Here is a 17265-nt window from a genome sequence, read left to right on the forward strand (position 1 = left end):
TGGGCTGCGACCTGTCCTGGGGAGGGGTCCTGGTCCCTGCAGCCAGACCCAGGCCCCCCAGCCCCACCACACCCCAGCCTTTGGTGTGTCTCCCCCCCAAAGCCTGGGCTGCCTCTGTGCCGCGGCAGCTCCTGGGTTGCATCGCCCGCAGCCGAGCCCCCATCCTCTCCCGCTCCAGGGCCCTGCCTGTCCGGTACGCTGGGGCTCGGGCAGTGGGAGGACGGAGCCCCACCCTGCGGGGCTTATCCAGGGGAGCCTGCACATCACTGTCCTCGGGGAAGGAAACCAGGGCAGCCCTTGGTTTGGAGCCCAATGTGGGGCAAAGCAAAGCCAGGCTCGCAGCACTGCTCTGGGGGTCTGCACAGCATCAGCATCCACCAGCAGCAAACCTGGTGTCCCGTTGACGGTGGTGGCAGCGAAGGGGAGCGGGGCCGAGGAGGCAGGGAGGGGCAGCCAGGGAGGGATATCGATGGCCCCTTGGCAAACACCAGACAGGGATCAATTAACTGCTAAATACCTGATTAGGCCCTTTGCTCTAACACAGCCAGCCTGGCCACCCCGGTCAAACAGGGTGAGCTGCACCTGTGCCATGGCCAAGGGCTGCCCATTGCCTGCTGGGGGGACGGCGTGGGGCTGCCAGCCCGTGCCTCTCCTGCACGCCCACCCACCATCCATCCTCACAGCCCTACGTGCACCCGCGGGCTCTCCTCCCTTGCACACACGTGTGACTGCACCCACTGCCGCACACAGACGCCCACTGTGGCGCACAGCAGCAGCCCCCGCCAGCAGCCGAGAGGCTGTGAACGCCTGAGCCAGTGTGCAGGGCAGCGCCGGCAGCCCCTCGGATGCTTTACAACCCGCTGTGGCAGCCTCTCGCCCATGAAATACATCTGTGGCTCAGCCCGTGGAGACAAGCTCCTTAATTGTGTGTGTGGCCGATTTATGGTGCGGAGGGATGGAGGGGGGCAGGCGGGGGGGCTGTGCTGCCAGCCGCCGTCCCCCAGCCGGCAGGGCCGTCGCGCCTGCGAGGAAGGCAGTGGAGCCCGCGCCGGGGGCACGGTGGGGACCACATGCAAACCCAGCATGAATAATCCCGCTACAGATCTGCAAGTCATTGGCAGGCTCGCTAGCACCTTCCCGTGCTGACTCAGCTGCTCGGGGACACGCCAGCCAGATGCACCTGCCAGCGCAGCCTGGGGCTGCTGATGCTGCAGGACAGTGGAGCCCCTTCTCCGGCACTGCCCCGAGCCGGGCAGCCAGGGCAACGCTCCTGCCTGCGCCGCAGGTGCAAACCCTACCTCGCAGGCTAGAGGGTTTCCATCCTGTGCTCGGCCTGGCCCCGGTGCCTGAGCCTGCTCCGGGAGCGGGCAGACACTGACCAGTCACAGCAGTCGCGCTCCCAGTGCCCGACCCTCCCCGCCTGCATCCCTGATGCCCAGTGCCCAACCCTCCCTGCCTGTGTGCACGGAACCAGCAGCAGGAGCAGCCTGCAGCACTCCCGCATGCTCCGCACTGGACACTCGTCCTTGCTGTCACCATAGCCAGGATCAGCCACCGTCACAGCGGGGACGGGCACTGCTGCCCAGCCAGGAAGAGGCAGCGGGCAGGGGAATGCAGACAGGTGCTGGGGCAGGGACCGTCCCAACCTGCCCAGGTCTCAGGCCCCGCTGGCTCCTTGCCAGCCCGTCCCGACAGCCACGTTCATATCTGTTATTAATTAGGGCTGTCGCAGTGCTTGTCAGCCCAAGTATTATTTCATTCAGGGACCATTAGGTTCCCCTGTTTTGCTGCTCGCTGTCGCCGGGGCTGCTGGTGCTGCAGAGGCGCAGATCTACGGCTCCCAGCACCTCCCTCCCGTCAGCGCTGCCCTTCCATCCCCAGGTGGGAACGGGGCTGCTTGGCTCGGTGGCGGGGGCTGCCGGGGGCAAGGGGCCCACGGGAAGGGGGATGGCGATGGGTTTGGCTGTGAGATGCTTGTTGACATCACAGGGTAACGGCTGCTGCTCGGCTCCGCACCCCACGCTGCCTGCGTCTTCCCCTGCCGGCTGCTCTGGGCTGCCTGTAGCGTGGGAAAAGCCCCGTCCCTGGGCAGCCCCAGGGCCGCTCTGCTCCTCCCAGGAGGGTTACTGGGGCCCCGGCCCCACGGTAGCCCCTGAGCTGGCACCAGGAGCAGCCCCTTCCCTGGGTCTCTCCCTGTGCCGAGTGCCTGGGGGGTCCTGGGGACCCACCTGTGCACCCCAGGGGAGGCAGCCAGATGGCACTGGCCTGCAGCCGGGTGCTCCCAGCTTGCGTTGCCCAGCCCTGCGGGGAGCCCATGGTGCAGTGCCGGCCTGTGGGTGCCAGGGACAGGGGGGCTCCGACAGGCGTCACTTGCTTGCGCACCGCACGTCCCTCCCGGGGGCGCAGGGGATGCTCCTGCACAGCTTTTTTTTCTTGCACTAAAAGAAATTCTGATTATTAATGGCCCATGGCCCTCATTTAGTAAATGAGACAGGAGATTAGCGCGGTGCCCGAGACCGAGTGCGGAGCAAAGCTGGCGGTATTTAACACAGCACGGGGGGCATGAGCAGCACCCTACCACCCGAGCTGCCCATCTGCCCGGGCGGGACACTGGCAGGGGTGTGGCACGGCCCTGTGCCGAAACACCATGGCCCCGGGGACGGCAGCAGAGGGGCTGGGATAGGGAGTCGTGGCCTTTGCTGTCAAGGGGAGAAGCGGCTCTGGGAAGTGCGGCACATGCTCCTGTGTCCCGCAGGCTGGCGGGTGTCCCGCTGCCTCCTGGCTCCTTGGCAGAGCACCGCATCGAGAAACCCGGGGCCAAGGGAGCCCCTGGGGCCAGGGGAGCCCCCCAAGAGCGGCTCCGTCCAGCCGGCTGTGGGACGCCCAAGCCCAGCCCCCTGGAGGGCAGCCAGCGGGACCCCAAGGTGCCCTGCGCAGCGTCCCCTGCGCAGCGTCCCCTGCCCTGCCCATGGCTCAGCCCCGCGCCACCAGCCCTGCGCAGCGGCTGCCGCAGCAGGCAGGGGGTGGATATCATCTTTAGCTGATTAAATGTCCCTCATTAACGAGTTTCTTTAATTAATGAAGTTTTTTTGTTTGCTCCACTTGCTTTCTCCCCACCGCACTCTGCCTCCTCAGCACAATCCAGGCCATTTCCTTTCAAGTCATTTAGCGCGTGGGGCCGGTTCCTGCCGACGCCGCACTTTGGTGATTGTGCCTGTCAGCTCGGGGCTGACGACGCCATTTTTAACATTTGCTCCTTTTTAAGAAAATAACGCATCAGGAGCCCCCGAACACAGAGGATGCGTCTGAGCAATTAGCCGAGCGCAGAGCACCTGCACTAATGAGAGGGCACCCGCTGGCCCTGGGCACCCTGCAATGTGCCGCCACACCGCACCCGCGATGGGCGTCCTGCTGGTATGGTACAAAGGTGCAGCGTGCGAGATTCCCTGAGTTATCAACTGCTCACGAGCAACAGTCACCCACTGCCACCCACCTCCGGCCACGGACGGACAGCGTGGTGGCCCTGTGGTGGCCCTGCAAGGCCAGCCAGCAAGCTATGCCCACGCTCAGCCAGAGCCTCTGCTTGCACACACGGTCATGATTTATAACCAGGCGGCAGCCTGTCCTGGGGCTGCTCCCCTTCCCTGTGACCCCACAGCTGCCACCAACATGCCCAGAGTTTCCTCCAAAAGCCTCACGGCCATCCTGCTGCCTTGGCCCGTTCCTGCTCTCGTCTCCAGCCCAGGGCAACCCCCACCTGGCCAGCTCTGCCTGTGGATGTCCCCTTCCCACGTGCTGTGCCAAGGCCAGTGCTGCTGGTGCAGGGTGCAGGGGCGGCACGGCACTGCCTGGTCCCAGCATGGCACCGCCTGGTCACGGCACATGTGCAGCCTGGCTGGACAGCAGTGTGCCAAGCCCTGGAGCAGCTGGGGAGGGGGCACAGTCCCATCACTGCCCACTTCCCCACTGCCAGCAAGAAGGGAGCCCCGAGAGCAGTGCACCCCGAGGAGCCTGCAGCCGCAGGTGTCCGGGAAGCAAAGGCAGCATGGATCTGCAGGCAGCAGTGGGCAGCCAGCCCAGCTCCGGTCCCCCATGCCTGCGGCTGTCCCGCTCCCTCCACTGGGAACCAGCCACCTGCCGAGGGGTGCAGCGAGGGGGGCTGGGGTCCTAACCCCACCACAGCATCCAAGGAGGCCGCCAAGATGTTCCTCCAAGCTGCAAAGCGTCAGCAGGCAGTACATCCTGCAGGCAGTGCAGGCAGTGCAGGCAGGCAGGCAGCAAGCACAATACCCTGACCCAGACTGGCTCCTGCTTGCTCACTCACTGTCAGGGTGTCCCCTGGCCGCACGGCGAGACAGCCCGAGGTCAGAGCTGAGCGCGAAGAAGGGTGTTGAGCAATTCCCTGAGGGCACCCGAGTCCACCTGCGCCAGGGCAGCTGCTCACTGCCGCAACAGGTCTGCAGCGCATTGCTGTGGCGGGACCCGCCCCGCCGTGCAGCAGGACTCAGAGCTGGGGACGGACTGGGGCAGCGCATAGGGAGGCTGATGGGAGCATCTACCCTCGCGCCTGCTGCCTTGGAGCAGGGCGGTGCAGCAGTGCCGTGCTGTGCTGGGCGGCAGAGACAGGCTCAGCAAATGCCCCAGTGGTGGCAGGTCCTCGCACGGCCTCACGTGCCCCCCAGACACCCAGGGGCCACACGGCCGTGTTGTCACTGCAGACTGCCGTGAGGCCGTGCCTGGCACGGCTCATCTGCGTGACAGCCACAACGTCCCCCCTTCGATCCAGCCGCTCGCTCATGCTAATGACTGTCAACATGAAACAGAGGCCGTGAAGGGGAAGAAAATTACTCCCTGAAAAGGAATTGACTGATCCCCGTCATTTCTCAAGGAATCACTGACCTGTGAATATTTCATTACCCAAAATGCTGCGCCATCCATACAAAGCAGTGCGCCCAGCCCCGAGCAGGCACCAGCCCCAGAGCCCCAGGCTGCAGCGGTGGAGCGGGGTTGGGGTGCTTGCAACGGGGACGTCCCTGGCCCTAGGAGGGACAAGCCCTGCCCGCTGTGGGGGCCGGCAGGAGATGGCAGCGGGTCGCTTCTCCTCTCCTCCCCAGAATGGGGGCCATCGCGGCCCTACAGAGAGCTGGGGGGGGACGACAACGGGGGAATCACCCCCCTGGGAAGGAGCTGTAAAAGGAGGTGAGGAGCTGCGGAGGCCGGAGGTAGCAGCCGCCGTGCTTAATGTCTTCATTAACGAGGAGGCAGGGGAGGGATGAGAGCCTGCTAATGGCATCTGCCAGGGATGCTCCAGTGGGAAGCTCTGCAAAGAGCAGCAGGGCTGGAGAGAACAGGCAAGACCCAAGGGGCAGGAGCAACGGCGTGAGAGGAGGAGGAGGAGCGGGGGGAAGGCAGGGCAGCCTGCTGGCATAGGAAAAAGACCATTTTTCCGGGCTGCCACACACTGTCCCGGCATCTTCTGCTCCCTGCCTCGCACGCCAGGACCCTGCAAGAGGGGAACTGCTCCTTGCCAGCCCAGGGCAGCGGGGCCGGCTCCTGCCCTCAGCCCCCTGAGCCCTCACTGGCAGAGCCCGGCTGCCACGGCTGCCAGGGGCCAGGGTGCAGCCAGGGCCGGACTCTGCTTCCCCTCTGCCCGCAGGAGCCTGGGGAGGAAGGACACGGCGACCGGCGGCCATGCAATACCCAGCAGGAGGGGGGACGAGGCGCCAGCCCAGGCACCGGGCACAGACCTGCCCGCGCGTCCCCGTCACCTCCTGCGCGGGGCAGGGGGGGAGCAGGGTCCGGCCCCAGCTCCTGGCTCCACCAGCCGGAAACTTCGGAGCTGAGGCTGCATGAAATATTCATGAAGTAAATGGTGCAATTTCATCTGCATTCAGCCAACTTCATGTATATTTCAGAGTATTATGAAATGATAATGTTGTGTAACCGAGGCGAGACAGGGGTGCTTGGGGGTGCTCCTGGCCACCCCCCGCATGCACGCAGCTGACATCTCCCAGCCTTGCATGTACCTGTGCCGCTGCACTGGGGAGGAACCGGGCTGCATCACTGCCAGAGACATGACAGGATCAGGCCTGCAGCGAGCGGGAAGACTGCAGCTCCGGGACGCGCGGCACACTCCTCCCTCCTGAGCGGGGCCCGGCGTTGGCAGTGGTGCCGGGGCTCACCTGCAGCAGCTCCCAGCCCCGAGCAGACGCTGCTGGAGGGCAGCAGCCAGGCCAGCCCCCTGGCATAGCTCTTCTTACAGGCACACCGGAGCAACGCAGACCTCGTGTACGCAGTGTTGGCCGGGATTCCCAGCAGCACTTGGTCCCCAAAGGCCACCAAAGGGTTTGGGATGGGCAGGCATGCGAGGCACAAGCTTGGCTGCAGAGCCCAGGGACGGGGATGGGCTGGAGAGAACCCGAGTCCTCAGCAGCGTCCGCCTGAGCTACCTGCTCCTCCTGAGCCCTGCAGACACCGGAGCGTCAGATGCGGGTGCCCACGCACTGCACGGCTCTGCGCACCAGGGTGACCAAGCGCGGTTGCGGGCCCACCCCCCGCCCGTGCCTGCGCACCAGGTGGACCAAGCCGTGCGGGGGGCTAGCCTGTGCTGCCAGCTGTCCTGGGGTGGGGCGGATGCGGGTGCCCACGCACCGCACGGCTCTGCGCACCAGGGTGACCAAGCCATGCTGGAGGCTAGCCTGTCTGCTGCTGCCAGCTGTCCTGGGGGGCAGCCGCTGTCTCCCCCCCACTGGCAGGGGCTGGTGGCTCTGGAGAGCAGCTGCTGCTCTGGGAAGGGCTGTAGGGTGCCTCGTCCCCAGTGTACCCAGAGGGAGAGGCACAGAGGGGGTCTGGAGGGGACAGGGCACCTTCCAGCCCACACTTCTGAGCTAAGGCACGTGGGTGGCTGTCGCAGCCCAGGCAGAGGCGGGCAGGGCCCAGAGAGAAGCAAGCATCTTCCTCTGATGGGCCACACACCGGCAGGGCTACGGTCCCTCCCAGGCCCTTGAGCGGGTCCCACTGTGGGTGTGGGGAGGCGAGCGGGAGCCGGGGTGCCTGGGGGCATTGCAAGTGCCTGAGAGCGGGGCTGCTGCTGCCGGCTCCCAGCCCTGCCCCAGGTTTCATAAGACAAGCACAGGCGCAGTGCTGGGCTCGCTTCCCTGGCCGCTCCCAGCACCTGCCGAGAGGCTGCTCCTGCCCAGGGACTGGCACTCCCCCCGTCAGCTGCCCCCGTTGGCTCCCAGGCAGCCACAGCCCTTGTGCGGCACTACCGGAGCTACCAGCAGCCAAGTCCAGCCCGGCTGGATCCAGACAGTTCACGACACAGCGAGCAGCAGGACGAACAGCTACGTCCGCCAGCCTCACGCCTCCCCCTGTGAGCACCACCTCGGCTCCAGCTGCCATCCCTGCACCCTGCCCCACGGCTCGCAGGTCCCCGAAGAGCCCAGCCAGCACTGCCCGGACCCTGGCCCCGCTCCTGCAAACCCCTTTGCACCCAGGAGCCCACCCACGGCCCCCTGTCACTGTCACACTGCCGCTGCACTGTGGTTCTGGCAAAGCAGCACGTGGCACTCACAAGTGCGCACATGCTTGCACTGGCCAGCGTGGGTACTCGGGGAACTGCGGACCTGCGTGTGCGTCCAGACAAGCTCTCTCACGCAGCCCTCTCTAATAGGCAGTCAGGAGCATAATTTTTCCTCTAATTACATATTCAGCACTTCTGAGAAAATGAGATTTTGGTAATTCAATTGGACTGAGAAGCAGGGGTATAATAAAATGAAATTTGTAACAATCGCGCAGTTAAATTAGTTAAATGGAGAGGAAGGAGCTGTGGAAAATTGACCCCTCGATCTCCTAAAGACTAATCAGACATTTGAACCGAGTTGTGCTAACAAAGCCCCCAGGGTGTTGCGGTGGCAGAGCGAGGGGGAAACCAGAGACGCCGTGAAGGAAGAGCTGGAAAACAGCCGGGACCACGCGGTGCCGCTGAGGGGACCCCCCCAGCTCCGGTCCCAGGGTGGAATGGGATGGGTTTGGTGGGGAGGGTGCCAGGGCACGATGCTGGTGCCATGCCCCCTGCGGCACCAGCCATTGCCAGGACCTGGTGGCCAAGGCCAAGCGCCAGGATGGTGTTGGGCCTTGGCAGCCAGGTCCTGGCAATGGCCAGTGCTGTGGAGGCCACTGCTCCCCCCCAGACACACGCTGCATCCTTGCCAGGTACGTCGGCACGAGGGTGCCTACAGGATGGTGGGTGGTCCCGCTCCACCAGCAGGGACCGCAGGGACGTGGGCAGCTGTGCCCTGTGGTGGGAGCAGCCATGAGTGGGGACAGCCAACGCAAGGACACCAGGACAGGGACAGGCATGGCACACCACAGCACACCGCATCAGGCAGGCATGCTGGTCAGGAGAGGGGCATCCCGCGAGCTGGAGGGGCTCTGCAGCAGGTACAAAGTAATTAGCCTCAATATTTATCTTGTTGTTCGTCTTTTTTATTTTTTCTTGTGAAAGAAAAGGAGAAAAAGACAAGTTTCTCATTTGCAAGTTAATTAGTCTAATTAACTCTAATTAAGAGCTCCACACACAATGCAGATCACAAATAAGCTGCCACTGTCGCCTGCTCCCACTCTTCTCTCCCCAGTTTTGATTTTATACAAGAGCCGTTTGAAGGCTGCGGCCAGTGCTGTGGCGGGGAGATGCCGAGCGGGTGCAGATGGGGGGAGACGCAGGATCCCCCCAGGCTGGGGGCTGCTCCCCTCTGCAGCCGGTGCCAGGGCTCCTCCGGACACACTCAGGGACAGCCCCAATGCTGCTCCCCTGGGGGACCCCGTCCCGGCACCAGAGCTCAGCTCATTCCAGGCTCTCTGACCCCTGCACTGAAGCAGGACCTGCATGTCCTTCGCCTGCTTCCCTCCCTGGGCAGCTCCTGCCTGCATGAGGGGCTTTGCACGCACGCCCTGACTGGGCCTGCTGCTGGGGGGCGAGCTGGCCGCACACCCGGTACCCGCGCATCCTGCCGGGCAGCCTGAGCGGGGATGCAGCCAGCACAGCCCCGGCTCGCAGTCCGGACCCTGAGGCTTGAGCTCCAGCCCCACCAGCGCAGCGCATCCCCAGCTACGTCCCCGGCCAGCCTGGGCGAAAGGACAGGGACAGGAATCTGCCAGTAAACACTGGCCTCACCCGGGCCCGAAAACCGCTGAAGGAGTGCCAACAGACGGGGCGGGCACGCGCTGCTGGGGGCTCCCCAGCCCTGCAGAGAACTGCAGGAGGCCGTGGGGACACAGGGGAGCAGCGCAGTCCCTGGCACAGTGCTGGGCACGGAGCAGAGGGGGAGGCGAGCGGCCAGGGCAGGATGGGGCACACAGGCAGCCGGGCACGGCGCTCTGCCGCTCAGCTTCGCTGACATGCCACCTCGGCACTGTCGGTCCCATCCTCTCCCCGGCTCTGCTACAGCTCAGCTGGAGGGGGACACGATGGCAGGGGGGAGCACAGGGTGAGGAGCCGGGGGCCAGGCAGTGTGCCACCCGCCCTGCCCACCCCCCCGCACCACCGGGGAAGAGCTGCCGCAGGGCGCTGGGAGCCGCGGCAATCATGTCAGCTTATGTGTCATTTTCTACTCGGGTAATGCAAGCGGTGAGGGATCGCTGCTCAGAGACAGGGGGGAAAATCATGACAAAGTGCTGCAAGCCCGATGCTCCAGTGAGGGGGAGCGGGAACAGCCAGACCTGCCTTGCCCCCCTGCCACAGGGCCACCGTGGGGCCACCGCCAGGCACGTCGGCTGCCACCACCCCTACATCCCACAGCGAGTCCCACCGCCAGCATGGCCCTGCTGGCATGCACCAGCCACCGCACCTGGGTGCTGGCCACAGGGACCCAGTGGGCACACGGCTACCCTGGCTCTGCAGACACACTCCAGCCCCAGCACCCATTTCATGCTGGCGGGAGCACTCCCAGGACCGGGGCGCAGCAGCCCCCTGGCTCTTTGACAGAGGGGGAACTGCTGAGGTCCCCGAGGGTGGGAGTGGGACCTGGCTCTGCAGGTGCTGACCCCAACAGGTCCTCAAACTGCCTGCCTTCCCTGGCAGCACTGGCCTGTCCCGCGCACCGAAACCCTGGCAGCACCAGCACAGAGGTGGGGGCTGCCCAAGTGCCGCTCCCGGCACTGTCCTCGCAAGCTGCCTCCTCCGACTGGGTCTCCTTCCAGCGCTCGTCTCACTCTGTTTAATAGGTTACTGCTGCCAGGGATCACATCTCAGCAGTGCTGCTCACACAGGGCCTGGAGCGAATCCTGCTGATGCTGTGCAAACCCCGTCTGTAAGATCCGTGCAGCGCAGCCGGGACGTCAAGGCCACTGGGGCGCGGGCTCTGCCCCCCGGGGATGCTGTGGCTGCTGACTGCCGGAGCCAGCTGGACGCTCAGGAAGGTGCCAGGCGGGCAAAGCGAGAACCCAGGTGGGGGAACACCAGCTGGGGACAGCGGGCCTTGTAGGGGATTTGGGAACTGCACCCGACCCCCCCTGCAGGCAATGCCTGCAGCGCCAGAGGATGCCTGTCCTGCGGCAGCCACCACAAACCCTGTCACCCGCTGGGACGTGGCCTTTTGTCCCTCCTCAGCCAGGCTCTGTGCCCAGGCCAGTGCATCCCCCAACCTGCAGCCCACCGAGCTTGGGTCGGGGGAGGCTGCTCCCTGAGCTGCCAGCTGGGCTGCAGTGGCAGCGGTGCCACCACTGTGGTGGCCCTCACCCCAGGGATCGAGGGAGGACGTCTGCTCCCGCCTGGCTGGATGAACGCCAAGGAAGGTGGCGCAGGTTAAAGCCCTGCTAGGGCTGCCCGCAGTATGGCCACGCTTGCCTGCGGGCAGCAGAGGTGTGAAGCCCTGCGGGCAGCCTGGCGCTCTGAGCCTGCTCGACGGCGGTGGCATTTCACCGAGCCAGTAGTCATGGCATGGCCAGGACTGCAGAGCCCCCTGGTCACACACTGCCGGGCTCACACCGGGGCTCGCACCAGCACAGCGGTGCTCACCAGGTGATAGCCGTTGCTGCAGGCAGCAGCCTCGGTGTCCTGAGGCCCTGGCACAAGCAGGGATGTGCAGGCACTGCCTCAAAGCTCTGCCCTGCACGGGGGGGGGCTCGTGCCCATGCTCGACCTGCACCCCTGGGCTCTTGCTGGGGGCTGCTGTTTACCTGCTCAGCCCGGCTCCTGCCCCCCAACACCCCACTGCCTGGCTGGATGAGGCTGGGCTGGCCCAGCTGCCGTGGCCCCAGCAGGAACGTCGAAGCCACGGCTTTCCACGGGCTTGGAGCCTCCTCTGCCCCAGTGCCCCAGCCTGGGCGTCCCAGCATTCGGAAGACCCAGGCTCCTTCCTTGGACGTTTGGTTCCCTGTGCTAAGGCATCCTTCCCAGTGTTCCCCGATGCCGGCGCTTTCCCAAGCCTCCCCACACCCTCCCAGCAGCCCAGCCCCATGCATGCCCAGCGTGCCCGCTTGCCAATACCAGCTGCACCTAAGGGACTAATGCCCTTTATGGAGAGGCCACCGTGCCCCTTGGTGCCCCCACTGCTCGCCGGCTCCACCAGTGAATCCTATCATTTCACAGACGCGAGCCCTGGGAATGGGGCAGCATTGCTCCTGCTGCCCGCAGAGCCACCGCGCTCACGCCTGGGTTGGTGCTGGCAGGGCCCCGCTGCCAAGGTCCCTCTGGCACGACAGACGCAATGCACCCACATTCAGGAGTCCTGTCCGGGGCCGGCAGCAGGACCCGGGCAGGAGCTGGCGGCAGTGCTCGCCCCATCGGGAGAGCAGCCGGGGAGCCAAGTCACTGCCGTGACTCTGCAGATCCCTGGAGGAGCAAGGAGCCCGGGGTGCTCAGCCCCGGCACCCAGCGCTCGGCGTCCCACCCGGCCCCAGCTGCAAACCCCGGAGCTGTCCCGGCCCTGGGGCAGTGCAGGAAAATCTGGTTTCAAATGCACTTTCCTATTTCGACACTGGGCCCTGAGCAAGGGCGGCTGCAGGCCAGGGGCAGACAGGGGACGGGGGCGGTGGGAGCCGGCGGGGAAAAAACAGCCTGTGCCCGCTCTCCTAATTAGCCTGTCTTCTTTGTTAAACCATACCCCTCCACCGGCTGCCTGCAATGCTTTAAAGAATGATAGATACTAAATCTAATTTAATCTACTCATTCACCCATCACTATAGTACTAAAATAGGAATATACCTATAAAAAGAGCATCGCCAGGCAGTGTAGGCCTAAATTACAGCTATTGTGGGAAAACCAGCTTTGCAAAGCTAAAATTAATGTCAGTGTTTTCAATATATTAAAAAAAAGGAAAACATGTTTTTTGCGGCTTTAAAGCCTGTCCTCCGCCGTGCAAGCAAGGCGGCCGCTGCAGTGCGGGCACTCGGCCGGAGCCAGGAGCCGCCACGCCGGGTCTCGCATCCGTGCGACGTGCAAGCATGGGGAGAAACCAGGTTTGAAACAAACCCACTGCTGCAACACGCTACAATATTGCTCGGAATAGACTTGCTCCCTAAAAATATAATATGCTAAACTTGGCAGCAGCCCTTTTGGAAAGGAATTTTCCAAGCAGCCTTTTGCAGAGGCTGTTTCCCAGTGGGCCGGGCACTGCTCAGCTGAGCCTCCTGCGCTGCAGGCTGGGCAGCGTGGTGTGACCGCGGGCACCGGGGACGCCCCTGGTGAGGGGCACGTCGGGGGCAGCTCTGCGGCAGGTTTCAGCCCACCTGTACATCAACCTGTGCTCGTGTCCAGCCCCGTACGCACATCACTGCCTGCGCCCAGGTCTGCACCGTGCTCCAATGCTGATGCTGAGCCTCAGAGCCCGGGTCTGTTCCAGGTCAGCACCATGCCTCGTCCTGGAGCAATGAGCTGCTTGCTTATAATTACAGTGGTGACACTTTTTAAGCAGCAACCGATTCCTCTGTTAACGAAACGCAGCCACCAAAGTCTCCCTCTGCGCCCAGGTCCTCGCTGAGCAAGAGCTAAACATTACTGCCAAGCCCCACCGAAGGATGTGGTGCTCCCGCCTGCCCCGCCAGCATGGGCTGCTCCGCCATGGGTGTGCACGCACCCTCCCTCCGTCTGCTGTGCAGCCCCCTCCCGGCCCCCCGGGAGCCCCGCTCCTGCCCCGGCACTAGAGCGTGAGAGGGCAGGGGGCAATTCCTGCATGCAGCGTGGCTGCACCATGCAGAGTGCTGCGAACCACAGCTCCTGTGGCTAGGACTGGGGCGGCCGTGCAGCTGCGCGAGGGGAGCTGAGCTGAGCGAGCTGCAAGGCACCCGCAGCAGCTTGGATGAGCCATTCGCACCGCCAGAGCCCATTGGCAGCTGGATTCTCCATGGTGCTGGGCTAATCAAAATTTTGCAGACAACTTCATTTCTTGGTCATTCCTTCAAATACCAGCACTGTCGAAAATGCAGGGGCCGGGGAGCTACGAAACACGAATGGCCTCCTCAGGAACAAATACAGCAAACGCCAACAAGCTCCCTGCGGGGAGCGCACGTGCCCGAAGGGGATAAGGCCAGTTACTGTCCGCAGACCTCGTGGCCCCCCAGCTCTTGGCCCCCCTGGCCAGCCCAGGCTAGCCCAGCCAGACATGCATCCTGGCGCAGGAGGAGCCGGTGGCCAGCACGGGCCCCTGCAGCCGCGGGGCTCAGGCACCATCCGCGCGTATGTGCCCACCCCAGGTCTGATGCACAGACATCTGCCTCCCTATGTACACACACACTCCGGACAGGGAACCGTAACCCAGGGGATCTAAACCGAGCCCCCCACAGACCCCACGTCACAACACCTTTGGGGAGAGTCAGTTGAACCCCTCCAGGCATCTCTGGCCGCGCACAGGTGAGTCAAGCCGGCTGGCCAGAGGCGAGCTCCGTGGCGGGCACGTGCCCACAGGCAGAGGCAGCATCGCTCCCTGCCCACTCCTCTAGCACAGGGGTGCCGAAGGTGTGCACGTCCAAAATCCAGAGCGAACTCAGGGCTAAAACACCAGGTGCCAGGCAGGCCCATTGCTCAGCCGGGCAGGACGAGGAGCCCGGCGGCAGCACGTGCCCTGTGCCCCTTCCCCATGTGACGGCTGCCAGTGACATCCCCCTGCCTGATGCCTCATTGCGACACGCACCAGGAACACCCCGTCCCCAAGCGCTGGGCGCAGAACCTCAGCAAGGGACAAGCCCCAGGAAGAGGACAGAGATTTTGGCCTTCACTGCGCTCATTAGCTAGGTGAAAATCCAACTCCAAACCTCTTAATAAAACCCTCCTTCCTGGCTCACGAGTCCACACCTGCTGCCAAGGAGCAGGAGGCTTCTGGGAGAGTGGGGAGGAAGAGATGCTAAACACGACGGCCAAATTAAAACAAACAGAGTGATGGGGGAACCAGGAGCTGCTGGGTGGAGAGAGCCGCGCATCAGGGAAAAGCTTCTCCTTCCCAGGGACCCCAAACTCCACTTGTGCACAGCCCAGCTGGGCGCTGGCAGCAGGCAGCCCATGCCTGCCCGTAACACTGCCGGCCCCTTCTGCCTCCAGCCGCAGCCCCGGGATCCGGCAGGCCGCGCAGCCGGTCCATGCCGGAGCGCTCCACAGGGCGAGCGGCACAGCTGAGCCCCTCATGGCAGCCAGGGAACGAGGGGATCCCGGCCGGAGAGGGAAATCTCCCACGCTGCTGCCCACTCCCAACAGAGGGTCCAGGCCCCGTACCAGCTGCCTGTTCAAAGCATCCATGCGCTCCCTTTAGAGGGACAGAAAACCTCCCCGGGGATGGGTGGGGGCTCAGGGACAGTTTCTGCTCAGCGTCAAACGTGCCTGGGCAGCCGAGCAGTGGCCATGGGGACCTCGGCGCAGCCTGGGGAAGCTGAGACCAAAATCCAGCCCAGCCCCAGCTCTCCCCAGCCTCTGCCTGCAGGAGGGTGCAATAAATCATGCACCCGTCTTGGCCGGCCTCTGCAGCAGCCCCCACGTGAGCCCCGGCCCCATGCGCACCCCGCGGCCGCCGCTGCACTTGTATAACCAGCAACAGCACCAGGTTTGCCAGCTCCAGCGTGCCGGATGGAGCGACCCTGGGCCTTGCCATCCCCACCGCCAGCGCGGCCACGCTCCGGCTGCAAGCCTGCTCAGACACAGGCTACACACATCCCGAGGAACTGAAACGCTCCCCAGCCCTTCCCTGCTTGGGGCAGGAGGGTTTGCGCCTGCGACCGCGTCGCCTGTCCTCGGCTGCCGGGTGAGCCGCACAGGCCATGCCGAGCGCCATGAGGATGCTATGAATTTTTAAACTCCTGAAAGCACAAATGGAGCAGTTTGCCTGGCTGGGAGACGGGATTTCCGACGCAGCAAAGAGGCTTTTGAAGAAAACACTGCCTCTCCCGAGCTGTGCTTCCCCCGGGATGACGAGCCCGGAAACCTGGTGCTCTGGGTCCAGCGCAGGACCAGCAGGGCAGCCCTGCGGGACAGCACGCCCTGGCCCAAAGTTAAGGACCAAACTGACGGCCTGGGCACCCTCTGGCCGGGCTGCCTGGTCCTGGGGCTTGCCTGGACCCACCGCCCCCCTGGGGTCCCTCTGCAGCACCTTCCTGTCGACAGCGAGACAAACCCACGCACGCTCGACCCCGCGGCCTGGCTGCAGACACACACGACGTGACGGCACACGCACACACACACATACGTGCACACACATGTGCATGCACAAGCTCATCACCTTCCCTTCTCCCTGGAGGCTGCTCAGGCCATGCAGAAGCCTCATTCCTTTATCCGAGCATCCATCATCGCCCCTCGCCTCTGCTGAACGGCAGCAGCGCCGAGGCAGGGAAAGCACTGGACCCGCGCTGGCGGCTCTGCCTGCCGCACTGCCCGCGTCTCAGCCCGCTGTCCAGCCCCGGTCGCGCTCCCAGCCACCTCAGCAGAGAAACCGGAGAAACCCCAAAGGAATCACAGCCGAGGATCATGAGCCACCACTGCAACACAACTCACCGGTGCCACGGGGCTGGTGCCGGAGAGGCCCCGCGGCTGGGGAGGAAGCAGTTAAGCTTTGACCCTCCACTGAGAGGGAACCGGCCAGAAACACGTGTGAACCGGAAAGCAAAAAAATCCCCCGGAGAGGGTGACTTACCTGTTGGAGGTAGAGGAAGGCTGGAGGACAGGGGAGAGAGTGAGGAAGCATGCCTGAGTTGGAGACAAGGAGGCAGCCCGAGTTAGCCATGGAGCACAGCATGTGTCGACAGGTAGCCGTGAAGCTGCTCGCGGGTCCGTCCTCTTCCGCACACCGCTATCCTCGTCTTCCCAGCTCGCCCCTCGGGCTCTCCCCTCCTCGGCCGTCCCTCCCGACCCCTCGGCGCTAGTTAGGAGGGATTCATCTGCGGCAGGCTGGCTGCGCTGCGCGCCCCGGGAGCAGCGCTCGCCTGTTCACTTCGGTGCCATTAGACACTGGCACTGAGCGCACGGTCTGCAAAGGGTGTGTGTGAGCCAGAGCGGGAGCGGGGAGAGAGAAAGGAAGGGGAGGAGGAAGGGAGAGAGGGCGAGGGAGCGAAATAAAAGGGGTGGGAGTTGGAGGAGGAGGGGGAGTCCCCTGTGCATTCAGACATCAAACAGAGCTCTGTATAAAATGAAGAGAATCCGTAATGACATGAGAACAGCTGATCCCGCACTTAACCCCTCCGCCGCCGCCGCTCGCAGATGGCTTCCCCGCCACCCGGGCAGCCCCGTCGCAGCCCCCGGCCACACGCTGCCGTGCCGCAGAAGCAGGCGGGCAGGATGGGGCCGAGCAGGCAGAACCGTCTCCCTTCCCGGCGCTGGCTCCCAAGGGAAGAAGGGTCTTACCGGGAGTTTCGGTGATGCAACACGGGTACCCCGGGAAGCCGTGCTGAGCAGCCGGCAGTTCCAGCCACGCAGCCCCCGCGATGGCAGCGCCTCGCCACCACGCCGGGCAGCTGCGGGACTCCCCCACGCACACACAGCCGGACACGTGCACACGCACCACGCTCTCCTCGGGAGACACACACGCAGACAGGGACAGCCGCGCTGGCAGGGACGGGCAGGGAGCCATGCAGCAGACCCAGCTCCGCCTCCCCGGAGAGGCACATACCTGCTCACGCCTGCAGCCCCGCAGCACGCATGGCCCCGGCAGCCACGCGCTGCGCTGCCACGGGCTCGCACCACGGCGGGCACGGCCGGCCGCAGGCCCTCCGCCTTCCCTGTGAGAGGAGCTGCGGCCGCAGCCTCGGCGCTGCCTGCACTCCCCGGTGGCTTGGCCCTGCCACCTGCCA

At 64.6% G+C, this 17265-nt stretch overlaps 1 protein-coding gene across 1 annotated transcript in view; it reads right to left on the reverse strand.

The window, feature by feature from the left end:
- Nucleotides 1–17265, reverse strand: part of RBFOX3 (RNA binding protein, fox-1 homolog 3) — a 26040-nt gene that overhangs the window by 8240 nt on the left and 535 nt on the right. The window contains exons 2-5 of the mRNA XM_009276819.2: nucleotides 17085–17259; nucleotides 16820–16985; nucleotides 16113–16132; nucleotides 15974–16009 (exon numbers count right to left, since the gene is read on the reverse strand). Coding sequence (XP_009275094.1) covers nucleotides 15974–16009; nucleotides 16113–16132; nucleotides 16820–16985; nucleotides 17085–17259 — 397 coding nt within the window. The remainder of the gene's footprint in view (nucleotides 1–15973; nucleotides 16010–16112; nucleotides 16133–16819; nucleotides 16986–17084; nucleotides 17260–17265) is intronic.

The sequence above is a fragment of the Aptenodytes forsteri genome, unplaced genomic scaffold (genome assembly GCF_000699145.1).
Source record: "Aptenodytes forsteri isolate BGI_AS27 unplaced genomic scaffold, ASM69914v1 Scaffold34, whole genome shotgun sequence".
Taxonomy (NCBI): domain Eukaryota; kingdom Metazoa; phylum Chordata; class Aves; order Sphenisciformes; family Spheniscidae; genus Aptenodytes; species Aptenodytes forsteri.